General features: G+C 56.9%; 2 protein-coding genes and 1 long non-coding RNA gene across 7 annotated transcripts in view; 1 reads left to right on the top strand and 2 right to left on the bottom strand.

Annotated features, from left to right (window-relative positions):
• The window catches only part of AHRR (aryl hydrocarbon receptor repressor), a 122,242-nt gene extending 120,216 nt beyond the window's left edge, over positions 1-2,026 (bottom strand). For both annotated transcript variants that reach the window (XM_054252363.2, XM_035291868.3), the window contains exon 1: positions 1,551-2,026. In XM_054252363.2, coding sequence (XP_054108338.2) covers positions 1,551-2,011 — 461 coding nt within the window. In that variant the 5' untranslated portion in view covers positions 2,012-2,026. The remainder of the gene's footprint in view (positions 1-1,550) is intronic.
• Positions 2,027-5,398: 3,372 nt separating this feature from the next.
• Positions 5,399-11,654, top strand: LOC128931412 (uncharacterized). The gene is made up of 3 exons (XR_008479779.2): positions 5,399-5,751; positions 5,857-6,038; positions 10,505-11,654. It is a non-coding gene; the product is annotated as an uncharacterized LOC128931412 (long non-coding RNA).
• PDCD6 (programmed cell death 6) lies at positions 11,090-26,782 on the bottom strand. Of its 4 annotated transcripts, none has more exons than XM_035291871.3 (6): positions 26,607-26,782; positions 25,596-25,657; positions 20,328-20,372; positions 17,281-17,433; positions 12,413-12,522; positions 11,090-11,651 (listed from the first exon to the last, which is right to left on the bottom strand). In XM_035291871.3, the coding sequence occupies exons 1-6, from the start codon at positions 26,705-26,707 to the stop codon at positions 11,553-11,555; spliced, it is 570 nt and encodes a 189-aa protein (XP_035147762.1). In that variant the 5' UTR covers positions 26,708-26,782; the 3' UTR covers positions 11,090-11,552. The 4 variants fall into 4 exon arrangements, with proteins under 4 accessions (XP_035147762.1, XP_017825507.2, XP_035147765.1 ...); XM_017970018.4 differs by having other exon boundaries at positions 17,275-17,433; XM_035291874.3 differs by lacking the exon at positions 25,596-25,657 and having other exon boundaries at positions 17,275-17,433.
• Positions 26,783-26,811: the final 29 nt, after the last annotated feature.

Genomic DNA, 26,811 nt, shown 5'->3' on the forward strand with positions numbered 1-26,811 from the left:
GATCATCTGAGCACATCTGAACTTTGTGGCCCTATGGCCTTGAGGCAAGGGGTGGCAGAGAGGTGTGCCTCAGTTCTTGCCCTTTAAATACGGGAGGACGTCTGTTGTTTCAACAGGTTGTTCCATTTTACAAAATACTCGTGAACTCTCCTCAACAGATGGAGCCGACTTCGGACTGGAACAAACTCCCAGAGAAATGTCTCTGCCAGGCCAGACTCAGGTGTCCCCACCCTCCTGAGGTTCTTCTCCTCCTGGGACGTGGGTGGAAGGCGCCTCAGAAGTAAACAGAGCACAGGGGAGGCCCCTACCCACTGCAGCCGGGGGCCACAGGCGGGGCCTGACAGCCTCCTGGGTGCTGCTCACAGGCAGGTCCTACACGGACAGAGGGGTCCGCTGGGGCCGAATGTGGACCTCCCGTCCCCACCGGGCTGTGAGCCGACGGCATTTCTCTGAGAAATCTGAATTTTTACAAGAACCTTTCTCCTGCGGTAAAAATCATATCTGTTCATTTTAGAAAATACAGATAAGTAAAGAAACAAAAATAAAAGCTACTCCCCAGGCAGCGGTGTCCACCCCGTGAGCATCGGGCCCTCCAGCTGTTGTTACTCTTGGCTTTTCAGCGACTCTGGGGCCGCGTGGAGCCCCGGCTGTGTGCGGGATGAAGTGACACACTCGGCCCGGCCCAAACGCCACTGGTCACTTGCGCTGAGACGCTGGATGAGTGGCCGACCTTGGTGTCCTCACTCGTAAAATGGGTGACAGTTGCCAGACCAGCGCGGCTGCGAGGCCCCGTGGAGGTGGCGTTTGGAGGATGCGCGCACACACCCACCCTTCTGCCAGCCCCTCTCCCGGCCCCCTGCAGACCAGAGCCTGTGCCACGCACGGAGGTCCGCGAGGGAGCCCCTCCTGCCTCCCCTTGACTTCCCGGAGGCCACAGCGGGACCGGCCCGCGGGACCATTCCGCACTAGGCCGCTGCCCTCGGGCCTCCCGAGAGAGGGCAGAGGGTGGCCCCTGCCAGTCAGGTGCCCTTGGCGACCCTCCCTAGTAGGGATCCCAGCAGCGGCTCCAGGCTCCACATCCTCTTTTGGGGCATCCGGTCTGGGAATTTTGGTCGCTCAAAAAAAGACTTCATTGAAAAAACTTCTGGGTGCTCCTGAAACCGAGCCCAGAACACCGGCCCTTCCAAGGCCTGGCGCCCCCGGCCCCACGGTGGGGCCCCGCTCGGCCGCCCGCACCCGCCCAGCCCCAGGGAGCGCGGCCCGCGCGGAACGCCCGCCGGGGGATGAGGGCTCAGAACACTCCTGAGCGGACGCCGAGGACCACAAACCGCACCAGCGCCACGGGCTCCCTCCAAGGACCCGCTTCCAGGGAGACCCGCCGGCCGCAACCCGAGTGCCCGCCCCGTCTAGGGGCCATGGGGCCCGGCGACGCGAGGCTGGGGCGTGAGGAGGGTCCTGACGCCGGCGCCCGCCCCTCGGTCCCGCACCCGGGGGTGCGCCCGCTGCGGGCTGCACACGCGGGGGCCGGCGGGGGCACCCAGGACACTTACCCGGGGCTGGCGGGGCGCGGAGGCTCAGGCGCACCCGCGGGGCAGCGCTCCCGGGACCGGAGCTGTGGCGGCAGCGGCCGGCGCTCGCATCCCGGGGACCGGCGGCGGCTCCTGGGACGGCCCCACCCCGGCACGCGAGCCGCCCCGCCCCGCCCCGCCCCGCAACGCCCTGGCCCGGGAGGCGGCAGGGGGCGCCCGCGGGTCCGGCTGCCTCGGGTCCGGCTGTCCCGGCTGCCCCGGCGAACCCGAGGCGCCATCCGCTTCCCCCGGGGTCCGTCCCGTGTCCTTCGCGTCCCGTGGACCCCGGAGTCTCCGTGCTCCGAGGCGGGGGTCGCGCCCTGCGCCCCTCCCCGAGGTCTCTGCGCGCGCCCCCTCGGGGTCTGTGTGCGCCCCTCTAGGGGTCTGTGCGCGCCCCACTCGGGGTCTGTGTGCGACCCCCTCGGGGTCTGTGCGCGCCCCATTCGGGGTCTGGTGTGCGGTCTGGCCTCCCGGCCGATCCCGACCCTCAGTTCTCCTCGCGCCCGCGTCCCCTTCCAGAGCACCGGTCCCCTCCGCGCGCGCTCTTCCTCCGCCCCAGGCCAGGCAGTGCGGACCCGAACAGGCCAAGTGAGGAGAGTGTGTCCCCGCTCGCCTGCCCTATGGGGTCGTTTGGAAAATGTAAGAGGAGTCATGTTTTTTGCGAATTATATTAATTATATTAAATATTAAGATACTCTTTGATCCTGAACTTCCCAAGAAGGGGTCGTGCGCCAGACACCGCAGGGTCGTCAGTGCGACGTTCGTGGTCCTGGACATTTCAGGGTCCCACGCGGCAGGTGCGCGGCCCAGGGAGCCTCTGCTCCGTCCACCCCGAGAGCGGGGTCCTCCCTGCAGGTCCCCAGGCCTCACCCCGAGCCCTCTGCGCGCCCGCCGGCCCCTCGCCCGCTTTTCCCTGGGCCTGGGGCGCGCCCGCCGGCCCTTCCTACCTCGGGCTGCGCCCTCTTCTTCCCTCTCCCGGCGGTCCTTGGCCCCCTAGTCCTCCATCCCCGCGCGCGGGTCCTGACTGAATTCCCCCTACCCTCAGGGGACCCCCGGACCCCAGCCTGGCCTCGCACCCTGACGTCTCAACAGACCCTGGCCGGCTTCCACCCTTCCGCCTCACTGGGGCCGGCCCGTTCCTCTTTCCCGGCCGCCAGGTGGTCCCTGGAGTCGGCCCCTCTGCACCCACGGTCCTCACCCCAGCCCGGCCAGCGGCGCCCGCTCCCACCGCCACAGTCGGTTTTCAGCAGCGCGGTGCCCCCAGGCTCGCAATCAAACCCCATATCCCTGACGCCCCCAACCCCCCCCCCACCCCACCTCCGCCTCCTGCGGTTCTTCGAATAAACTGGCTTGCGGGCCCCGGGGCCTTTGCACTCGCTGTCCGCTGTCTGCTGTCGACTCGGGGGAAATCTCTTTCCCAGACACAGCTCCCAAGCTGGGGTGGGCGCAGCTGAGTAGGCCACCCAGCCCCCAGGCGGCCATCGCCCCTCCCCCCGGCTGTAGCTCCCTTCAGGGCAGCCCGGAGCTCCTGCATTCTGCCTGTCCCTCTGTCCCCAGGGGTCACCAGGTCGGCTCTGCTCACCTCTGCTTAGACTCTTGCTCTGTCACCCCGGCTTGAGTGCAGTGGCCCTGTCTCGGTTCACTGCAACCTCCACCTCTAAGGCTCAAGCGATTCTCCTGCCTCAGCCCCCGAGTAGCTGGGATTACAGGCATATCTGGCTAATTTTTTTTTTTTTTTTAAGTAGAGACATGGTTTTGCCATCTTGGTCAGGCTGGTCTCAAACTCCTGATCCACCCGCCTGGCCTCTCAAAGTGTTAGGATTACAGGCATGAGCCTTGTGCCACTCGCAGCGGGAGCCCTGGGTGCACACATACTAAATTTTAATGTGGGACAATGTGTGACTATGTTGCTATATCTTTAAAAATCATTAGTTGTATTTTGATCCAATTTTTGTAAAGTGAATTATGCACAGAAAATACGCGGTTGGATAACTCTGAGGTTACGGGTGAACTTTAATTTCTTTCTAGTTTTTAAAAAGTCCACAATGCCTGTAAGTTTCTGCAAGAAGCACGTAGTACCTTTGTGATCTACTAAAACAAGTACCAGTGGGTAGGATGTGACAATGGTGGGCACTTGCACGACACAGGCGAGGTGTCTGCCAGGCTGAGGCCAGGCCAAGGCTGGGCCTGTCGGGAGACCTCACACTGGGAACATGGGTGGGCAGAGCTGGGTGGTGGCCCTGAGAACCTGGGCTGTGCAGACGCTCCCTGAACTCTTAGAACTTTCTAGGAAGAGCCACACTCTCCCTGCACAGGAAGACAGACCCCCCATGTCTCAGCGCAAGCACAGGTTCCCTTCTGCCTGCCCAGTCCCACCAAAACCAACCGGAATGAGACATTCCATTACTCTGTTTCCTGGGAATAGAAGGAAGCGCCTCCTCCTTCCCTCTTACTGCCTGCTATTGGCGCAGGCAGACCACACCCATCCGTCCGGTGCTTGTCCCCAAAGTCTCAGGTCTCTGCAGAACCTTAGGCAGCCAGCGGCACTGGGAAGAAGGTGGGAGGCATTGCCAGGCCTGGCAGGCCGAGCCCCACATGGTGTCCTGGAGTCTTTGGGCACCCCACCAGCACGATGGGGGATCCCTCAGCTGCCTCCCATCTAGACCGGCTGTCGCACGTGCCTGCCTACCCACCATGAAGGTCCAGATGCAGCCGACACCCCTACCCACAGGGTCTCCTCTGCCTCTGTGCCAGGGACCCTGTTCAGGAGGCCTCTTCCCTCCAGTCAGGACTCACCGTCCCCACCATCACTGAGCCCTCTGGCTCCCATCCACACTCCCAGCAGCTGGAGACACACCCCTTTCTCCTGGACCACCAGTCCTCCCAGGACTCTGAACTGGAGGGGCTGACACCCAGCAGGGGTGACAGCTGGCGGGGGGAACTGGAAGCCCCCAAGGAGCCACCCCCAGCCCTGGGCACATCCACACAGGAATCATGGGTGCACAGGGCCCCAGAGCCATATGAGCTGGATTCAGCCCCCAGCAGATGGATGGCCACACAGCAGGTGCTCACAGCCAGCTGCAGCGCCAGTCCCCTCCCAAACAGGCCCACGTTGGCGTCCCAGAAGTGTGGGGACAAATCTACTCTTCATGGGCCTCCAGTAGTGGTGACCTCAACTGACCCCTCCTGTCCTCTCCTGGTCACACCTTTGTCTCCCCCAGGGAGGCCAGGCCAGGAGCCACCAGGGCCCTGACCTCAGAGGCAGACAGGGGTGTGCCGACCCCTGGGGCCGGGCCAGGACCCAGCACAGGCGCCCGCTGCTCTGAAAATGGCTGGGTTTCCTGGGTTCCCTGTGACAGGTGTGGTGCCCGGTGTTGATGCCCTGCAGGCAGCTGCTTGGGCAGCCCTGGTCATGGCTGGGTTCCCTCTCCCACACCACTTTCTCCTGGAGGACAGAGAAGGATCTGGGGAATTTCGTCTTTTGTCAAAAGCCACCAGGTATCTCCCTGCCCGGCAGAGTCAGTCAAGGCTTCTGTTTCCAGGTGCATTCTGTCATTCCAGGTTCACTGTGCTGGAGTCAGCTGTGCCTGCAGCAGGGTGAGGGAGGGAGGTGCAAGGGGAAGGGGGGGGAGGGGGGAGGGGGAGAGGGAAGTGAAGTATGGGGGAGGTGCAGGCTTGTGGGGAGGCACAGGGTGAGGGGGAGATGCGGGGGGAGGGGGAGGGGGATGCACAGGATGAGGGGTAGGTACAGGTGAGGGGAGGTGCAGGGTGAGGCTGGAGGTGCACGGTTGTTGCGGGAGGTGCAGGGTGGGGATGGTGGGGAGGCACAGGCCAGGGGCCTGATGGAAGGAGGGCCGTGGGAGGAAGGAGGGTGGCCAGCATGCCCCTGTGCCTCTGATCTGCGGTGATGACAGTGAGGACCTGGGGTCCCTGCCTGCAGATCTACAGGGTCCAGCAGCTGGGGCTCCAGGGGCTGTCCCCAAACCCTGCCCTCAGAAGGCCCTGGACAGAGGCCCCAGGGCGGGCAGAAGCCACCCAGTGGCTGCCTGTTCTGGGAGGCCCTGGTGTGGTCAGGCAGGTGCAATTGTGTCACAGCTACGCGGCGTCTGGGAGGGGCAGAGCAGAAAGTGAACCGGGCTGCATGGCCAGGACACTTGAGTTGGTGAAATTCAGCTTGGGGATGGTAGGTGGGTGGGCAGAGGGTGTGGATGGGACAGGCCCTGGAGGCCGGGGACACAGCGGGGGTTCTCAGGCCCCTTCCCTGTTGATTCTCTGCTGCCCTCCCCAGGCATCTGATTCCTCCAAGATCTAGAAACCAACGCTCCATCCACCACTGGCCCGAGGAGGCAGCACCATCAGGAAGAGCAAACCAGCCACAGTGGAGGCTCCAGGACGGGCACACCGCGGGACCCTCATGCAGAGTCCAAGGCTGTGCGGTCAGAGGTCAGAGATTAGAGTTGGGGAGATGAGGTGAGTCAAAGGCTGTGGTGGAGTAGGCGGTGGGGTCAGAGGTCCTGGGTTCTGCAGTGGGCAAAGTCTTCAAGACGTGGCTGGGAGAGCTGCAGGGTGGCAGCAGCAGCTGCCCTCACCCCAAGCATGGGGACCTCATGGGCCTGAGGCTGAAGGAGGAGCGAGGGCTGCTCCCAAGGTGGGGTGGGTGCAGCTCCTGGACACTGAGTCCAGGTCCCGTGAGGCGAGGGAGAAGTCACTGGGCGCCCGGCCGTGGAGGCCTGAGTGAGGAAGGCCTCATGGAATCGGGAACTTGGGGCCTAGGCAAGGGAGTTGACCTCACTGGAGGGGAGCTTGGGGTCACCTGCTGCTGAGTCATGGGGCTGTCATGGCCTAGGGAGGCACCCAGTGTGAATGGCAGGGAATCCTCAGAGACTAGCCTGGGATCCCCATGACTGAGGTCACGAGGTCAGTCCCAGCCCCACACACCTTGGGCCTGACCCTGCCATACCCAAGCCTCCTGCCCAGTGATGTTCTGATCCACTAACCACGGTTTCCAGCAGACCTGGCCCCACCCCGCTCTGCCCCTGGCTTCTGTGTCCACCCTGGGCTTACAGGTGCTGCTTCCTGTGCCTGGAGAGCCCTCCTGGTCGTGGCCTGTCCTCCCTCCCTGCAGCAGAGACCCCCGAGCCTGCATGGCCTCCACCCAGCTGCTCCCCACCCCATGCCGCGGCTTCGGCCCACCTTGCTCCTGACTATGCCCCGAAGCCCAGCACAGCACAAGTGGGTGCAGCGGGTGGAGAGCTGGGAGTGGTGAGGGAGGGGCCCCCAGTCGTGGCTGTGCCCCCGTGTCCTGCTGTCCTGGGTCTTGGGGCCAGGGTTTGAGCTACTGGCTGAGGGTCCCCGGTGGGTGGTCATGGCCGCTGGCCTGGCCTCCCCAACTCAGCCTCAGCATGCTGAGCCTGTGCCAGGTACCTGGTCAGTGTCCACCCCCTCCACTCCCAAAGGAACACGGGGCACAGCCTGTGGGCAGAACACCTGACAAAGGAGCGCTGAAAGGGAAAAGGCCCCTCTCTCTGTGATCTTCCGATCTTCCGTCTTCTCTCTAAATCCCATGGTTCTGTCTGGCAGGTCCTACCGTCAGCAGCTCCCAGGAGCTCCATGGTGCAGCCACACTGCCCCCACCTGGCCCAGGCTGTGCACAGCCGACTGGCCCTTGGGGCACCACAGAGCTGGCTGGGGTTTGGCTCAGGCTTTATGGGCGGCTCCTTGCAGGCTCCTGAGGATGGGGTCTGTGCTGGCATCATAGTTGGGTGGGGAGCACAGCAGCCCTGCTTCTCTGCGGGTTGGCAGCCCCTCCCCAGAGAATCTTCCAATTCGTGAGCCCACTGCCCTCCAGGGACCCCCAGTTTTGTATCAGTGACACCCGGCAGGACAGCAGGGGAGACTCCACCCCATAGCTCCGGCTGCAAGTGTCTCCTCACTGCCTCCCCTTCACTCCTGGTGGCTGGGAGCTCCCAGGCAAATGTCCCTCCCAACGGCCACAGCCCACCAGCCCAATAGGCTCTCCACACCCAGGGTTCCTTCACCAGCAGGCTGGCCTGATGTGCACTTGTTCAGCACCCTAGCCCTGCTGTCCTCCCAGTGTGCAGGGCAGCAGCTCCACCGCCCTCCCCACTTTCTGCTAAAGAACTTCTGCTCTGGGCCAGGCACGGTGGCTCAAGCCTGTAATCCCAGCACTTTGGGAGGCCGAGGCAGGTGGATCACGAGGTCAAGAGATCGAGACCATCCTGGTCAACATGGTGAAACTCCATCTCTACTAAAAATACAAAAAATTAGCTGGGCATGGTGGCGCGTGCCTGTAATCCCAGCTACTCAGGAGGCTGAGGCAGGAGAATTGCCTGAACCCAGGAGGCAGAGGTTGCGGTGACCCGAGATCGTGCCATTGCACTCCAGCCTGGGTAACCCACCAGAGCGAAACTCCCGTCTCAAAAAAAAAAAAAGAACTTCTGCTCTGAAATTTTCAGTGGGTTTTGATCTTGTGACTCTTCATGGGGGCCCCTCTCCAAGGCAGCCTCCCCAAGGCTGCCTGCAGAACAGGGGCACCCCTGGCAGCCATGTGCAGAGTACCTGAGGGTACCTGTACCTCACACCAAGTGTACCACACACTTGTGCATCTGCACCACACACCCAGGTACCTGACACCTGTGCATCTGCACATTTGTATACCTGTACACACTTCTGGATCTACCCACCTGAGCAGACCACACACCTGTGTACCTGTATCACAAACCTGTGCATCTGCCCCACACACCTGTCTTCTGTACCACACACCTGTGCACCTGTATCACACACCCAGGTACCTCACACCTGTGCACCTGTATCACAAACCTGTGCATCTGCCCCACACACCTGTCTTCTGTACCACGCCTGTGCACCTGCACACCTATCTTCTGCACCACACACCCGTGCATCTGCACCACACCCAGGTACTTCACACCTGTGCATCTGCACATTTGTGTACCTGTAGCTCACACCACTGCATCTACTACACCCGAGCAGACCACACACCTGTGCACCTGTATCACAAACCTGTCTTCTGTACCACACACCTGCACAATACACCTGTCTTCTGTACCACAGGGGCACCCCTGGCAGCCATGTGCAGAGTACCTGAGGGTACCTGTACCTCACACCAAGTGTACCACACACTTGTGCATCTGCACCACACACCCAAGTACTTCACACCTGTGCATCTGCACACTTGTTGTACCTGTGGCTCACACCACTGCATCTACACCTGAGCAGACCACACACCTGTGCACCTGTATCACAAACCTGTGCATCTGCCCTACACCTGTCTCCTGTACCACACACCTGTGCACCTGTATCACAAACCTGTCTTCTGTAGCACACACCTGTGCACCTGCACCACACACCTGTTATCTTCTGTAGCACACACCTGTGAGGTGCTGAGAAACACACACTTTATCTCCCATCAGAAGAACATCTTGGTGCTGTGAAAAGGAAGACAGAAAACTTCATCCACAATCTGACCTTTTCTCTCTAAGTCTCCATCTCACTTGGCCTTCACCTGCTTTCTAGGAATTTGGAGCTAACTGCATACATACAAAATTCCTTCCCCAGCAGCTGATACACAGGGTAAGCCTCAGCATCAACTACTGGCCCATATCCTCCATGGAGGACAAACCTTGGTCATGTGCCTGGGGGCAGGTGTTTCATGGAGGCTGACAGCTCCTCCAGGGTCACAGGCTTCCCCACCCAGCCATGCTGCCAGCACAAGTAGGAATGCAGGGGCCAGAGAGGCTGCAGGTGTGGGGCTCGGGGCTGCCCCCTGCACAGGCAGATGGCACGGGCAAGGGCCTGGAGACGTGGCTGGGAGGGCTGCAAGGTGGCAGCAGCAGCTGCCCTCACCACAAACATGGGGACCTCATGGGCCTGAGGCTGAAGGAGGAGCGAGGGCTGCTCCCAAGATGGGGTGGGTGCAGCTCCTGGACACTGAGTCCAGGTCCCATGAGGTGAGGGAGAAGTCACTGGGTGCCCCGCCGTGGAGGCCTGGGTGAGGAAGGCCTCATGGAATCAGTAGCTTGGGGCCTGGGAAAGGGAGTTGACCTCACTGGAGTGGAGCTTGGGGTCACCTGCTGCTGAGTCATGGGGCTGTCATGGCCTAGGGAGACACCCAGTGTGAATGGCAGGGAATCATCAGAGACCAGCCTGGGATCCCCATGACTGAGGTCATGAGGTCAGTCCTAGCCCCACACACCTTGGGTCTGATCCTGCCACACCCAGGCCTCCTGCCCAGTGATGTTCTGATCCACTAACCATGGGCACCACTGATGAGAAACTCAGTGCCAGCCCCGCTGTGGCCGCCACAGGCCCCCAACAGACCCCCAATTTCTTATCAGCGACACCCACCAGAACCCAAATCTGAAATCTGAATACCCCGCCCACTTCTCCAAGGAAAGCTCTGGCTTCAGCAGGTCCTCAGGGAGGCCCATGTACCAGTGTGAGGGGTGGGGGTTGCAAGGGGATGAGGTGAGCAAGGCTGCAGGTGCTGCTGGGGGACACACACACCAGCCAGGACCGCAGGACCAACATATACAGCCACAGGCAGCACAGACAGCTGTGGGCACAGATCTCCCGCAGCCTGGCAGTTGGCTCGACCAGCAGAGTGGCCAACATGGAGCAGACAAGGGGACCACACAGGGCCTGGGCACCTGAGAAGGGGCCAGCACAGGCTGCCGGTGTGGCCAGAGGGAGCAGCCAGACTCCCAAGCCCATGTCCCTCCTCCTCCCCCCATCCCCGGGGAGCCAGGAGTGCCTGCTCCAGAGGGATCTGTAGCCAGAGGGCCCCAGGACAAGCGCAGGTGGGTGGTGGGGAGGGAGGGGGTCCCACCTGGAGTGCGAATACAGCCCCAGCCCCCCAGCACGCCTGTCCAGTGTTAAGAAATGGGGATATTTTCCAGGAAACCACGCCCCCTACCTGTCACCCCGAACATGCTGAGCAGGGGTTTGAACAGGTAGAAGATCCTGAGACATCAAAACAGAAAAGCTGTGCAGGCCAGCATGGGAGGAGCAGCGTCAAGGCAGAGACGAGGCTGCAGCCCTGACACCAGGCTGTGTAAGGAGGGCAGCGTCCAGAGAACGGGGTGGGGCCCGGGAGCGTGAACCCAGGAGGGCCCAGCACTGAGCAGGGAGGGCTGAGGCGAGCAGGGGACGCGCTGGCTGGCCACGTGCGAAGACTGTGGCTGACGCAGGGCAGAGCGTGACTAAATCATTCATGATGGAAATACATGACCTGCTAAACCAAATTAGACTTCTTCGTCCAAATGGAGCAGTTTTATGAAATGTAACCACCTCAACCGATGGTGGGACAATCCCTCTGGATTTTCACAAGCAGAGCTGTGCACGCTGGGCTGAAGAACGTTCCAGAAGGTGTCCAGGACCTTGGGAGGTCCCAAGTGAGCCAGCACATCTGACAGTGACCGTCTGGATGACCAGGCCGTGGGGCTTGGTTCTGACACCCGTTTGATTTGAGCTGAAGGCGGACCACGCGTCTAACATCCCTTTATTGTGTACATTGCATATTCCAATGACTACAATAAACTCTTTTTAAAAAGTAAGGCACATGAACAGCCTTCTGTGTGCAGGTTCTGTGCGACTTTAAAATTCCTACTGACTAATAAAAGCATTTCCACTATAGACCAGAGATATCTAGAAAGCTCATGACAGACTTTGCAAGCAGAATGCCTGAAACATTACTGCAGTTACCTCATGGCACAATGAGACAGTCACCAAACCCAAGGCTTGTGTTATAATGATACAGCTCCTGTTAGGGTTGCAGACGCATTAACCAGCGTATCCACATATGTACAGCCCGGTCCCCACGTGGTCAAATCTAAAGGAAGAACACCATCTCACTGCATCCGCGTTCCATTCCCTCACAGGTAGGAACTTGGGCTTTTTGGCTCTTTTTTCCATACGTCGGTCCCGCTGCTCTTCATGAGGCCAGGGTCATACGATACTGAAGACCATGGACAGATACTGTTCGTAGGACACCTGAATCCAGCCGTCCTGATCCGTGTCGTAACGTCTGAATATATCCGTCAACCTCTGGGGAAAAAGCAGGCATTTAAATCTCGACAGATGTGGGAACAAGGTGCACTGGGAGGAAGACATTAGGGGCCCAACTTCAGGAGCACACATGCCATCTCCTGATGGAGCCAGCACAGGGAGATACAGGTGAGGCAACAGAAAACGTGTCCATTTTCTCAGAATAAAAATTTTTGCAAAAATCGCCATAGTTGGCCAGACACGGTGGCTCACACCTGCAATCCCCACACTTTGGGAGGCTGAGGCGGGCAGATCACCTGAGCTCAGGAGTTCAAGATCAGCCTGGCCAACATGGCGAAACCCCATCTCTACTTAAAAAAAAAACACACACAAAAATCTGCCAGGTATTGTGGTGCACTCCTGTAATCCTGGCTACTGGGGAGGCTGAGGCAGAATCACTTGAATCCAGGAGGCGGAGGTTGCAGAGATTATACCACTGTACTCCAGCCTGTGTGACAGAGTGAGACTCCATCTCAAAAAAAAAAAAAAAATACACCAGGACATAAGTGTAAATAACCCACCAGATACCACCTAAATGGCGTCTTCCAGATGGGCTGCTCTATGCCATTTCCAAGGGAAGGAAAACATGCCTGTCCACACTTCACTAACCAGCTACTTCTCCAAAGATGAGACTAACTTTTATAAGCTCCAAAACCTAATTCGACATACGCCTGATTCCTTAGATCAATGGTCAGGCGCACCTCGTGGGTGGGCAACCCCTTCCCGCCCCCACAGCAAACCCACGAGAAGCCACTGGTCACCTGCAGGACGATGCAGCCCTGGATGAAGTCGTCGAAGGCGATCTGCCCCCGTCCCTGCCTGTCAAACTTGCGAATGAGGATGTCGTGGAACTGGTCAGAGAGCCGGTAGCCTTGAGGAGGGAAAGGCGGGGTCAGGGAGGGCTGGGAGAGACTCAAGGTGTGTGCCAACGCCCACAGCCTCCCTCCCAAGGCCCACAGCCTCTAACACACAGTGCAGGGCTGGGTGGGAACAGAAGTGCAAATTCACTCAAAGGCACTCAGAACTGAGACACTTCCCGAATACATGGTTCTGTAATGAGCTTCTGTCCCCAGTGCATGAAGTCACCCCTTGAGATCATCACCCTGGAAGGAGGAATGCCTGGGAAGCTGCCATTGTCCTGAAAGCTGGTGTGAAGTCACTCGTGAAGTAACCACTCATTCCAGGGAAGCACTCAAAAAACACCCCCCACGGGGCGCCACGCTCAGTTTCGTGAACCCAGTGAGTTACTTTCTAAAGTCCTTGTTGATCTTATTATGTTTATTAGATAAGAAAATTCTGGATGATTCACTGCCCTGGGTTGCTCATCACCAGACAATGCTTTGAAACTAAAATTTCACAGGCGGCTTCTAGTTACACCAAGTGTCAATGTAGGAAAATGGGAGTAGCTGAGGGACGCGTTCCTCTACCATGAGGGACTGAAGAGCACAGAGGCAGAGCGGCCACAGAAAGGACCAAGTCACTGAAGGGCCACCAAGGGCTAGGATTCCAATATCCACAGGGCCACTGCCTGTCTGGGTGCTCCCTGAGCGTGTCCTGAAAAGGCCTCCCAAGGCAGACGGCTCTGAAGGCGTGTGGACGCACCAGGTGTCCTCAGCCACCCCGGAGGGCATGCCCCGCCTGCCCCCTTCCCTCGAATCCCACTACCTGCATGACTGTGGCATCCTTACTGACTCCGGAGGCAACAAGCAGGTGCCAGTATGTTTTTACTAGTGTTCAGCCTCGCCAGAATCTCTGCAGGGACGTGTGCACCTGCACCGACTGTCTAAATCTCACAGGTGATCGCCTCCACAACAGCCATTCCACCGACAAGAGTCAAGCACACAAACAGGAACACAGTGCCTTCCAGAGTGGTCAGGGCGTTCTGTCATTTAAGTTCAGGGGTCCCTAAATGTGTGACGGTGGAGCTGCTTCAGACCCTCCTTCCCTGCAAGCTGAGAAGACAGGCCCTCCCATTAAATTCAGAAAGAGACAGCAGAGTTGTGAACAGCTGCCACTTCCCCTGGTCCCCACTACTCCTACCTCCTCACTCCCCCCACACCCGTGCTGGGGCTAGGATCACTTGCTGAGAACAGAGCCTGGGACACAGGCAAAGGGACATTGCCTGTCTGTGTGTGCACGGGGGACAGAGGCCATCACTGCGGTGCACAGGGGACAGAGGCCATCACTGGGGTGCACGGGGGACAGAGGCCATCACTGGGGTGCACGGGGGACAGAGGCCATCACTGGGGTGCACGGGGGACAGAGGCCATCACTGGCCTCTGCAAACACTGGGGAAGGACAGAGGCACAGGATTTCCCGTCAGCACAGACAACGAGAGCAACTCCACTGCCTCTGGAATTAACTCCCAGTTTCCTCGGTCATCGGCGATAGTGAAGGGAAAACAAAGAAAGTCAAACTAGTAAAATGCGGGATGCACAAGGAACTACAAAAGGAACGTTCATCTGAGAGGCCAAAACCACCATCGCTGCTCTCTGCGAGCTCCTGTTAATGAAAGCCGGCATGTGAGAGCACCAGCGCCCTTGGACCCGCCGCTCTCTAAGATCATTCTCCTCTTTTGGACTCCCTTGAAATGTTGTGAACGAGCCAAGCAGAGCCCTGACTTCCTCAGAAATAATCTATTCCACCTTCAAGGAAAACCAAGCTGTCCCCACCCAACAGGACCAGGCTCCTGGGGGCTCTCCCAGCTCTTGGGGGCCTGGGACACTGCAAAGGAACAAGGCTCCAGACCAGATGGACTCCACTCCCCTCTCTGGGAAGTGTGGACCCTCCCTCAGCCTGCGCAGAGTCAGAGTGAGGCAGTGTGGAGATGCTCCCGACCCCAGCCCTTCCCTGTGCCTGTCAAGCTCTGTGCTCCAGTTCCTGGGTGATGACAGCATCAGCCAGTGGGGACGGGAAGGCTTCTCCCAGGGCTGAAATTCCAGGAAGCGGGCAGTCCTATGGACAGAGCAAAGCCCTTCTCTAAGAACTAACAAGCACGAGGGATGACACCGCCAGAAAATTTCTCTGCCAGCATTTCTGGGTCCGGCCACTGGGCCTTGCTTGGGGCCTAACTCAGGCAAAACGATGGAAAAAGCAGTGTCAAGGCTGTAAGAGGAATTAATGGCACTGACTTCATAAGCAAATGTCCATGTGCTCGAGACACAGCAAACGCCGGGATTACCGCACAGGCCTTGCATGTGCCGAGAATGCTTTAGAAAGCGGGAAAAGCACACACAGCAAAAAGGTAAGTAACAGCTGAAAAGGAATGACGAGTGACTGGAGGCTCCTTCCACTCCAGTACATCTTTCATTATAAAAAAATAAACTGGCGGTGGCTTCCAGAGGCTGGGGGAGGAAGGGGAGACCTAGAGGGAACGGAGGAGATGGTGGGGTGGTGGAACTGTTCTCTGCTGACGGCCTCTCTCAGACAGGCACTGCACTGAGGGAAGAATCTCACCAGATGTGTACGGCAACCTCAACGGCACCTGCTGAGTCAGCAGGTCTCGCAGCAGGTCTTGAACATGGGGACGCCTCCCGCACCTTTTCATTCCAGGTCCCTGAGCCTGGCACAGAGGTGATGTTAACAATTAAAAACACGGATGGCTGGGTTATAAAACCCACCACGTGGCCTCATCAGACACCCAGGGGATGTCTCGTAGCCTCCACCACCCGGGTGATTCCCTCATGCGGGCCACTGAGCTCAAATGCAGCCTCCCTGCTTTATCTGAGAGCAAAACACTTACTCCTAAGGGCCAAGACAAGAGAATTTTTGCTTCTGAGGCCCACTTCCTAACAGTTACTACGGGAAATCTTTCAAAATAATCAAAATTCAAAAAGGATGGCAATGCCCCTTTCCACAGATGTGGGAGGAAAACTATTAGGGTAACTGGAGAAACGCTGCAATGGGCACCCACACCCCAGGAGCAGCTCAGAATTCGGGAAGGTTCTGCCGCCCAACGCACGCAGGACTGCCGGCTCCAGGGCACAAGGAGGGTGGCGTGATTGGCTGGGCCTCCAGCCACAGCTCAGCACAGTTTTCTGGGAAGTCCCTGGCCAGGATGAAGAGGGCTCAGAGACCTGATGGTCACCGGTACTAGGCAAAGGGAGCTCCGGGGCCTGACACGGTTAGGAAAGGAACATGTTCGTGGCACTAGAGGTCTCTTGTCTAAAAGTAACTCCAGGCTGGTCCTGAAGCCCATGTGGCCCTGGCCGCACTCGGCACACTGGCCTCCCTGACCCCTGGGACCGCTCTCTGTGGAGGGGGACCCCTCCATGCCTACCCCAGGGAAGAGGAGCTGGCCAGGGTTCCACCAGTTCCCCACCCAAGGTCACCGCAAGGTCAGCTACATTCCAAGTGCCAATTCAGAGCCATCCCGCCCAAACCCTGGCCCGCAGCTGGCCAGCTCAGAACAGCTTCTTGTGGAGACCCAGTGTCCACAGCTGGCCCTGTGGATGAGCTTGTAAGGTGAGAAAGAAAAGAGAGAGAGAAGACAGCCGTAAAGTGTGTGCTGGGAGTAGCCAGGAGGAGAGGCAGTGTGCTTTAGATGAGTGAGACTCCAGATAGCTCAGAGGTACTCAAGTAGAATCTAATTATCCTCACTGGTTCAAAGGAGCCTTTTAAGTAAATCACAGAAGCAGCTTCGAAACAGGGGCCAGGTGAGATCCACCAGATTAGAACCTCTTGGTGCCAGCTGTTCCTCTGAAAATAGAAGCCCAGCTTCCTCTCAGACCTGAGACCAGCACAGGAAGCCCCATGGACGGGCCCTAGGGACACACTCTGGACAGGCCCTGTGAACACTCCTGAGACTCACAGCACACCACCACACACTGTGTCACACACATGCTGAGCACACACACGAGGAACACACCTGAGAAAGGAAACGTGCTCCGCCTGTCTGATGCGGTTTCTGAGGCACACGGCACACCGTCACGTGTGTGTGCACACACACAGAGCATGTACATGTGGAACACACTTGACAATGGGCAAGTGCTCTGCCTCTCTGATGCCGCTTCTGAGGCACATGGCACACCTTCACACGTGCGCACACACGCTGAGCACACACAAACAATTGAGAATGGGCATGTGCTCTGCCTGAGCAGGCTGAGGCAACGGCACACTGTCACATGTGTGCACACAGCACGCACGTGTGCAACACACTTGAGAATGGGCACGCACTCTGCCTAATGCCCCTTCTGAGGCGCACAGTTTGGACAGAGTTGGACATGGGGACTGGCAGCTTTTTCTTAGGTGCCTGTCACCTTTCCACATGCTTTGGTGTCTCACGAAATGTAAGTTGCCCTGCCCCACGGTATTTTCATGGATCCCTTTTTAAATTATTTCAAAAGCCACATTCTCAGTTTTGCTCATGACATCATTCCACTTCACAAAAAATGACCGGCTTGCATAGCCCTTATCTCATTTTGGATAAAAACTGCATAAACGTATCCACGTCGAATATTGCCTTCCAACATGAGCAATGTCAAAATATGAACCTGCGTGATGTAAACAAAAACTTTACACAGCCTGTTTAAACACCTGTGAAGTTCAACAAGGTTTACAAAACCTTCAATGGCTGCTAGGTTCCAAAATGAAACAGGCTACACAAGCCAGGTGAGTGAGTTACCAAAACCTGAGAGGGCCTGCTTCAGCTCGTTCTTGTCAATCATCCCGGAGTTGTCCCGGTCGTATGTGCGGAAGACGTTCTGCCAGTCTGTGATGTACTTCCACACGCCCGTGAACTCGCTGAAGTTCACGCCGGCCTTGTTCTCACGGTCGAACATGGCTGAGACAGAGGAGCAGTCAAGCAGCAAAAGATCAGTCACAGGAAACTCACTGGAAGCTTCCCACCAGCCACCAGCCCTCAGCCCTCAGCGCCTGGCGGCATCAGCACTGATCACTAACCAGGGGCTGGGCAATGCATGCCTGTCTGTGAATAGGGCAAAATCCCTGGGGGTGTGACCCCGAAGTCATGGGAAGGCGCACTCGCAGCTGTAAGGCAGGCCGTGCAAAGGGACGTGCAAGGAAATCCAGCCGCAGCCACAATGGAAAAAAGAGCAGAGCTTTGCACTGCCGAGGCACAGGGAGGCTGAGTGGCCCCAGCTCCCCTGACTCCTAGGTCTCAGCCTAGAGCAGGAATCTAACTCCCAGACCCGACCCTCTGACTCTCCAGGGCCCGTGACACTGGTGAAGGCTCAGGACAGCCCTGTCAGGAAAGCCGGCTCTAATTAGAAAAAAAACTCTCGCCAGGCCAGGCACAGTGGTTCATGCCTGTAATCCCAGCACTTTGGGAGACCAAGGCGGGTGGATCATCTGAGGTTGGGAGTTCGAGACTAGCCTGACCAACAAGGTGAAACCCAGTCTCTAACTAAAAATACAAAATCAGCTGGGCGTAGTGGTACATGCCTGTAATCCCAGCTACTCGGGAGGCAGGAGAATCACTTCCACCCTGGAGGTGGAGGTTGTGGTGAGCCAAGTTAGCACCATTGCACTCCAGCCTGGGCAACAAGAGTAAGACTCTGTCTCAAAAGAAAAAAATAAAAATCTCACCCTATTTGCTTTCAGTCTAATTCCAGGTCCAAATACAAAAGAATCTACAACTACCTTTATATGTAGTTGCAATATGGCTAAAAAAACAGAAAATTCAGTCTGAATTTTTGCTGCAGAGAAAATGATAAATCATGTGGCCTCTTTTCAAGCACAGTGTTGAATATAGGACTGCAATTCAACTCCTCCTGTTTGATCAGAAATGTTACAACCAAATGAAAACCCACAGGATAAAAATCCTGTGAGAAACAGAATCCTCCCAGCAGTCCACAAGCCTGTGATGCCACGTGGGCTGTTTTTCACATGACTACTGAGGACGTGCACTCTGTGTGTGCTGTGTGTGGACCATGCTGGTGGGATGCTGCTGGGCGGGCTGCACGCCAGGGGAAGGGCTCAGCAGAGGAGTGGCTCCCAGGCCCATCCTCTCCAGTGGGGAGGTAGCTCTCATCTACCAACACCTTTTCTAGCACTAAAGGCTGAGCCCTGCCACTACTACACTTACAAGTTTCTCTCCTTCCATCAGCGTGACGCAGTGACACCTGCACCACCAGCAGCAGCAGGGCAGGATCATCAGGAAAAGGCCCCTGCTACCTATGCCCCCCCCCACCGGACTCACACACCTCACCACACACGGGGTCCTCAAGGAACTAAGGGAATCCTCAGAAGACTAAAACTCATGGCTGGACGGGAGGTGAGGGAACAAGCCCCAGGCTAGCTCTGGGCAACCTCAGGACACAACGCCTTGGTCCCTGTGAACCCAGGATTCCATGTTAAAGAGATCTGGAAGGGGGCTGCAGTCCCCAGCAAAGGAAACCTTCCAAAAAATCAAGTGGGGTGGGGCCGGAAACACAACTCTCCTCATCCCAGGCCTGCCCCGGAGCTGCAGCTCTCACCCCGGCTACAGGGGATGGAGACAGCACGACTCTTCTGAAAACCACAGACCAGGCCTGCCTGCCCCGGAGCTGCAGCTCTCACCCCGGCTACAGGGGATGGAGACAGCACGACTCTTCTGAAAACCACAGACCAGGCCTGCCTGCCCCGGAGCTGCAGCTCTCACCCCGGCTACAGGGGATGGAGACAGCATGACTCTTCTGAAAACCACAGACCAGGCCTGCCTGCCCCGGAGCTGCAGCTCTCACCCCGGCTACAGGGGATGGAGACAGCACGACTCTTCTGAAAACCACAGACCAGGCCTGCCTGCCCCGGAGCTGCAGCTCTCACCCCGGCTACAGGGGATGGAGACAGCACGACTCTTCTGAAAACCACAGACCAGGCCTGCCTGCCCCGGAGCTGCAGCTCTCACCCCGGCTACAGGGGATGGAGACAGTGCAACTCTCCTGAAAACCACAGACCAGGCCTGCCTGCCCCAGAGCTGCAGCTCACACCCCAGCTACCATCTGGGCATGGGGGTACACACTTGTAATGCCACACCTTGGGATGCTGAGGAAGAATTGCTTAAGCCCAGGAGTTCCAGACCAGGCCTGGACAACACGGAGAGACCCCGTCTCTTAGAAGAAACAAACAAAAAACCTGGCTACCGGTACAGTTGGGGAGACCCTGGCCCCAAAGAAACAATGCAGACCCTCACATTAAGGCTATACATGAACCCACAGAACAAACAAAAATTACAAAACCATCAAGTCAGTCACTATGTGTGGGCCTGAGCAGGAACAGCTGGCTGCAGACCACCTTGCGAAGGACGTCCAACATCCTATAAAGCAGCTGCGTGCTGCAAACATGTACTGCTTTTCAATAAAACTTTTTCTTAAACTTTAAGACTATCATAAGCTCTGAATAAAGAATGAAATCGCAAAAATAAAGAAGCAATGTCTATGAAAACCACCAGATAAGACATGAAAATAACTGAACAATAATTGAGAAACTTTAAATATGTATCATCTTTAGAACCAGACACTGAAAGGACAGGTTCAACAGTACGTTAAAAAGTTAGAATAAAGAATAAAGCAAACACACACACAGTGACGGGAAAAGGTACATAAGGAGCCCACACTCATCTAAGTGGAATTCCAGAAGGGAGGAAAGTGATATGGACCCACAGACAAAGGAAACAGAACCTGTACCAAGCAGGCTGGATACAAAGCAGCCCAGGCCGGTCTGCCGGCTGATACTTACATATGATCGACCTGACAGTCACTGGATTAAAGGGAGTCCACGTGCCTGAAAAGAAACAACAGGAGTTAAACTAAAAGGACATCTTTCGGGGACACGAGCTCCCGATCTACAGCTGGAGGCGCGGTGAAAGGCAGTCCTGCCTCTAGGGCAGGGGTTTCCTAGACACTCTGGGTGACGTGTCGGCTGCCGTGACTCCCGGGAGGGGCCGAAGCACTGCCTGGTGGGGTCACATCCTGTGTGTGTGGGAGTCCTCTGTGGCTGCCAGACCGCCAAGGCCACCCAGTCACTGAAGCTGGACATGCACTCTTATTTAACATAACCAAGAAACGGTTCTGTATCATTTTACACACTGAATTTTTCAGGGATGCAGCCAGGAGCTAAGTCGAGTTGTTTGAACTTAGTTTTGTTAGAGAACTTCACTAATTACCATTTCAGAAAACCCATCACTAAGGCCACCACTGTCTGCAGACCCCTGAGCATAGCTGGGTCACTGCAGCATTCGGGCTAGTTCTACCGACGGGGCAAGTTCCAGATCCTTCCTCACGTTCTCCCTCAGTAATCACGGCAAAGCACGGTGGGATACCCGACACACCTCACTTCAGAAATTCCTGATAAATTACAGCCTGGGCTTTCTATGATTTTCCTTGAAACCGAATAGGAAATCTGTATTATTCCCAGATTCATTGTTGAATCTGATATGCCTGAGTGCTCACAACCATTTATCAAGTATGAGGATGGAAGATTCGCTGATAACCTTCACACACAAGAACTTATTTTCAGAGTGATTTGTACCGTCAATAATTTCTGCACTCACTAGAAATATATTTTTAATGCCGGGAGAGATCAGTGGCTCCCCTCACACCCCATCTGCATCAGGCACACAGGTTTTTCTTCCATACACAAACTGCTGCACACAGACAGTCCTCTGATATCAGAGGAACAGTCACGCTACGGGTGGCGCACGGGCGGTGGGATCTGCCTGCACGGCTCCTCATGCCTCTAAGTGCCGTCGCTCTGGGCTCATGGGGCTCCTCCAAGGGCCATGGCCGCTCTCACCTGAAGTGCTTCCCCCCTCAGGACACACCCACTCTCCCTCTAACTCCTTCCTTTCCTTCCTCAGAGAGCCTTCCACAGGGTGCCACATTCTCCCAGCCCAGAGGTTAAATCCATCTGCTCTGCCTGAGCGCCTCCCAACTTCCCTTTAGGAAGGTCCCACCCTCCTGCAGTTATGCAGGGAAGGTGTGCTCTTCCCACACAAGCAGGCGCACCTGTCCCGCGGCGCGCACGCAGCAGCACTCCACCAGCATCTGTGACGCTGAATCGAGTGACAATCTGCAGGAGTACCTTTGTGTAGGCTTTACAGCTATCTGGAGGGAAAGTGGGCAGGCGTATGTATGCAGAGTTATTAGGTCAGAAAACCAGTATTACAAAAACAAAGGTAGGCTACAGAGGCAAAGAAAGAGGAAAATTCTAAACACCTGGGAGCATCCCTGCCTCACCCAGTTCCATGTAGTTCTCCCCCATTCTTCCCTGCCGTGCGCTGGAACCCAGTGTCAGCACACGAGGGTGACCTGCTGTGACCCAGTGCTGAGAAGAAGCCGCAGGAGCCAAAGCCACTGGAAGCCTCCCGGGCTCTCCTCCATCTTCCTGACATGAGTTTCTTCTCCTCTGTTTCCTGCAATGAAGAAGCCACATGTGTCCCAGGCCCTGGACTGACCGTGTGGAGCCGGAGTGGGAACCACGGAGGGACTTAAGGGGTAAGACCTAAGCCCTCAAGTGAAGGCTGCACTGTGAGGTGTCCTGATCATAAGCGGAAGCTTCTCGGGGACATCTCAGCAAAGAACACAGCCAACCAAGTATGAAACCAAAGCAATACGGTTAAAACCCAAGTGAGATGCTCAACAACGTACCGCGCAGGCACAGGGGCCTCAGTGCCATCTGGACAGGCAGGCAGGGAGCGGCAGAGACGGGGCATTCCTGAGAGCTGGGGCCCAGGAGGAACCCGACAGCCGTAATGAGCTCTTCTGGAGTATTCTAAGGATTGCAGGAGGGCCTGAGGCCCAGGAGAGCAGAGGTTACCCTTGGATGAATCAAGGATCAGAGAGAAGCAGCTGCTCCCCTAGAAAGGGCCGCTGAGGGAAGGACACTCCTGGTGTCTCCACTCACCTTCCCTGCCACCCACAGCGCGTTGGGTCTGGCATCTCCACAGAAGCCAAGGGAGGAAAGCAGAAAGCCTAACGGCCCGCAGCGCGCTGAAGCACTGTGGTGCAGACACTTCACCTGAGTAGCTAGGACTATAGGCATGTACCACCACACTTGGCTAATATTGTTTACTTTTTGTAGAAACAAGGTCTTACAATGTTGCCAAGGCTGGCATCCTGAAGGGCGGGTGGGGCTTCATCCTACAAAGATGAAAGGCAGTGGAAGCTAAGAGCTCAAAGCAAAGGGGTGGGGGACAAGGGAATCTGAGGAACAAAACGTCTGGGCTGAGACATCCAGTAGGATGCCAACAGGCAGAGGTATGGTGGGAAAACACAGGGCCACGGGGTGTATGCTCACATGTGAGAAACCATAGCACATGAGAGAAACTAAATCAGGCTTCAGATCTCAGCCCGCAGCTGGAGAGCTACCACAGGCAACACCGAAGGGGAGCATGGACAGCACCACAGCCCACTGCCCGAGGCTGTGAGAAGGACCAGAAACCTGTACTCACTAGCAGCTGGCCTCATTTTAGAAGGAATTCAGGAAACATGAAAGACTTTCACAGTGCAGCAAAATGAAGCACCTCTTAATTGCGTTCCCTAAGGGGAACGTGAAGTGTTAAGACCATGTCACAAGTTTACCTCGAAAACTCTGAACTCTCATTACTGGTGAGCCACATATCTGACGTTAAATTTTTTAGCAGCGAAATTGAAGAGGAAAATGTAATCAGGGTTTATAAGATGCAAACAGAACAGCTACCACAGCTGCTGAGAACTCACGCAGCTCCAGCTCCAGGGAGAAACAGGGCGGCCATCTCCTGGGGCTGCGCGACAGCAGGCGCGTGAGCCACAAAGCCAGCATCTCTCAGGGTCCACAGTGACTACAGGCTTCATGGGGCCACATGCCCCCAGCACAAGCTGAGGAAACCTCCCAAGGAGGTCAGTACTCTAAAAATCTGAGCAAATGGACAAAAAGCAGGCTGCTGCCAGGTGCGGTGGCTCACACCTGTAATCCCAGCACTTTGGGAGGCCAAGGCCGGTGGATCACGAGGTCAAGAGGATCAAGACCATCCTGGTCAATATGGTGAAACCCCATCTCTACTAAAAATACAAAAAATTAGTTGGGGATGGTGGCGCGTGCCTGTAATCCCAGCTACTCGGGAGGCTGAGGCAGGAGAATTGCCTGAACCCAGGAGGCAGAGGTTGCGGTTAGCCAAGATCGCCCCATAGCACTCCAGCCTGGGTAACAAGAGCGAAACTCCGTCTCAAAAAAAAAGCAGGCTGCTAAAATGGATCATAAATCTTGCATCACTCACTGGAAAACCTCTCAAAATGAACATCTCTGAGACATGGCCGCTGAGGAGGGCACTCCGTGGGGCTTGTATCACCAGTGATGAACCACGTGAACCTGGGTGGTCATCTGACTGTATTTAACATGTGATGCGACACACAGAGCCACTTGCATCTATTGTGGTCAACATTTAGGACGGTTTAAGCTATGATCTGCCAAACTGCAGCCTACTGGATTCCAGCTTCTCCTGGCGCCTTTTTCTAGTGGCCCTGTCCTGCACTTACCCCGAGTATAAATGAACTGGCAAAGATGCAAATTTAAAAAGGGGGATTTAAGAATAATGAAAAGAGGAAAATCAAGAAAGCACAATCACTGGTGCAGAGACAACAGAATTTCTTAGTTCCCTGCCATCAGTCTACGTAAATGCATGTGAAATAATACCCCAGCATCCGTAGCCCACACATCACACATTAGGAACATGTCAGAATACAAGGTGAACATGTCACTCTGAAAACACAAATCCTCACAAATCAGTAGGCAGTAAGGCTGAATCCAGCCCCCTCCCGCCCCCGCAGCACAGTCACAGTGAGGCAGCGTCTAGCAGCCATGATGCTCCCCACACCCCAGTCCAATCTCTGGAATCGTCAGATATTTCCCACTAATAAAGAGGAGCCTCACAACATTTTCACATCTCAAAACTGACCCCCTTTCCAGCTTAAATGGCACGGGATCTGGAAAAGATAAACTATACACTGGATCGGAAAAGATGACTGCATGAGGGAATACGGGAACGGGCAGTCAGGTGTTCAACGAAGTAAAATGTGTCTAAAGGTACTGCAGGGGAGGGGATCAACTGAGCCGAAACTGGCAAGAAGGTAACTCCAGAGAGCCCCCAGTCGCAAGGACCCAGATTCCCTGCCCGAACGCCCAGTATTCCCACACTGATAAGAACACCTCCCCCATAAATCCCTTGCCTGCACCTCCAACACCCCCAGTCCTTTCCCCCAGAACCCAGTCCCGGTATCTGCAGTTCCTGCAGCAGTCACATTCCCACACAAGTGCTGCTTGAGTTCCTCAAGCCCTCCAACAATCACCTCCCAGGCCGCCTGGTAACCCTTTAGTGCCCTCGATGGTCTATGCAGAGAAGTCACCAAGGTGCAGTCACCGAGGAAATTCAAGGACCTCCAACTTACCAAAAGGGTTTCTGCTGCAGAGCTAATCTTCCTACCCCCCTCCTAAAACCCACACCCTAGTTTTCATTTCTCAAGAAGCCTTTCCCTGTGCTCACGCACGCAGCTGTTAGCTGGCTCGGTGAGGCACTCAAAATAAACCAGAAGCATCTCCACCATGAAGCGGTAATAATAACGTGTCTTGATGGCTCTTTTTTTTTTGAGACGGAGTTTCACTCTTGTTACCCAGGCTGGAGTGCAATGGCACAGTCTCGGCTCACTGCAACCTCCGCCCCCTGGGTTCAGGCAATTCTCCTGCCTCCGTCTCCTGAGTAGCTGGGATTACAGGCACACGCCACCACCTCCAGCTAATTTTTTTTTTTTGTATTGTTAGTAAAGACGGGGTTTCACCATGTTGACCAGGATGGTCTCGACCTCTTGACCTCGTGATCCACCCTACTCGGCCTCCCAAAGTGCTGGGATTACAGGCGTGAGCCACCGCGCCCGGCCCCTGATGGCTTTTTTGTCCTTGGAAAATCAACTCCAGCGAGCACAGCAGGCTCGAGGCTTCTAGGTTCGCAGGCCCAGGCCCCACTGGCCCACTCACCGTTGGAGAGTGCTTGCTGAAGCTCGCTGTCCGATATCACTCCACTTCTGTCTTTATCAACCCTATGACATCAAAAAGACCAAATGAGCTGACGATCCAAAGCGCAGAAAAAGCAAAACGAACGTCTCCTGTCAGCCCTGCACTGAGTCTGGAAGGCTCCGTCCTGGAACCTCCGCCTCTTCCATCCTGCGGGAGGAGAACCGGGGATAAAGGAAGTGCCCCAGGGGCCGAAGCGCAAGCGTGGTCTTCCCCTAAGAGATCCTCGGTCCTTCGCTTCCTTCCTCTCCTGGCATATCTGAATTCACACCTCCACCACTTTCCCTATTTCATAGACAAAAAAATTCTCAGACAACTGAGCCATTCCCTGGCCATGAGTCACTAGTTTCGGTCAATCAGTGGAAAAGAGACCAGGGACAGAGTCGCCGTCGTAAAGGTCACCTGCCCCAAGCAGACGCCAGATCTCAGCTTCTTCCTCGGCTGCCGGCATTTTAACAGCGCCCAGGCAGTCTGCTTCTGCTTTCCCCAAACAGGCACCCCCGGAGACCCTCGACCTGGCTGCTCTCGGGGCGAGAAAACGGGCCTAGCCCAGAAGCCTGGGGCCGCGACCTCGGGGCTGCAGTGGCAGACTCTGCACCTCGATAAGGGCCCGAGGCACGGGCCAGGGACCGGGCAGGAGGCGGGGGCGGCCACGAGGGTCGCCGCAGGAGACGGGGTTGGCCACGGAAGTCAGGGCAGGGGACGGGGGCGGACGCGAGGGTCGGGGCAAGGGACGGAGGAGGACGCAGGGAACCCGGCAGCGAACGGGGGCGGCCGCGGGAGTCGGGGCAAGGGACGGGGGAGGACGCAGGGGACCCGGCAGCGAACGGGGGCGGCCGCGAGAATCGGGGCAAGGGACGGAGGAGGACGCAGGGGCCCGGCAGGGGACGGCGGCGGCCGCGGGGTCGGGGCAGGGATCCGGGCGGCCGCGGCAGAGGCGGAGGCGGGAGGTGGAGGGGCGGTGCCAGGCCGCACCTCTGGAAGACGTTCCACAGGAAGCTCTGGTCCGGCAGCGCCGCGCCCGCAGCTGGGCCGGGGCCGGCCCCGGGGCCGGGGCGGTAGGAGTAGGCGGCCATGAGCCGATGCGCGCGTCTGGGCTGAGGCGCGGGCGGCTAAGGGAGACGGCTCAGGGCGACTCCGCTTCCGGGTCTGCCGGGGGCAGGACTTGGCGTACCGTCAC

This window comes from Callithrix jacchus, chromosome 2 (genome assembly GCF_049354715.1).
Source record: "Callithrix jacchus isolate 240 chromosome 2, calJac240_pri, whole genome shotgun sequence".
In the NCBI taxonomy this organism is placed as follows: domain Eukaryota; kingdom Metazoa; phylum Chordata; class Mammalia; order Primates; family Cebidae; genus Callithrix; species Callithrix jacchus.

Bases quoted from the DNA above. Each gene is read 5' to 3' on its own strand.
- PDCD6 (XM_017970018.4), bottom strand. From the start codon at position 26,707: ATGGCCGCCTACTCCTACCGCCCCGGCCCCGGGGCCGGCCCCGGCCCA. The intron at 25,658-26,606 runs GTGCGGCCTGGC...TTGATGTCATAG, and splicing joins CTGTGGAACGTCTTCCAGAG to GGTTGATAAAGACAGAAGTG. The intron at 20,373-25,595 runs GTGAGTGGGCCA...GTTTCTTTTCAG, and splicing joins TCAGCAAGCACTCTCCAACG to GCACGTGGACTCCCTTTAAT.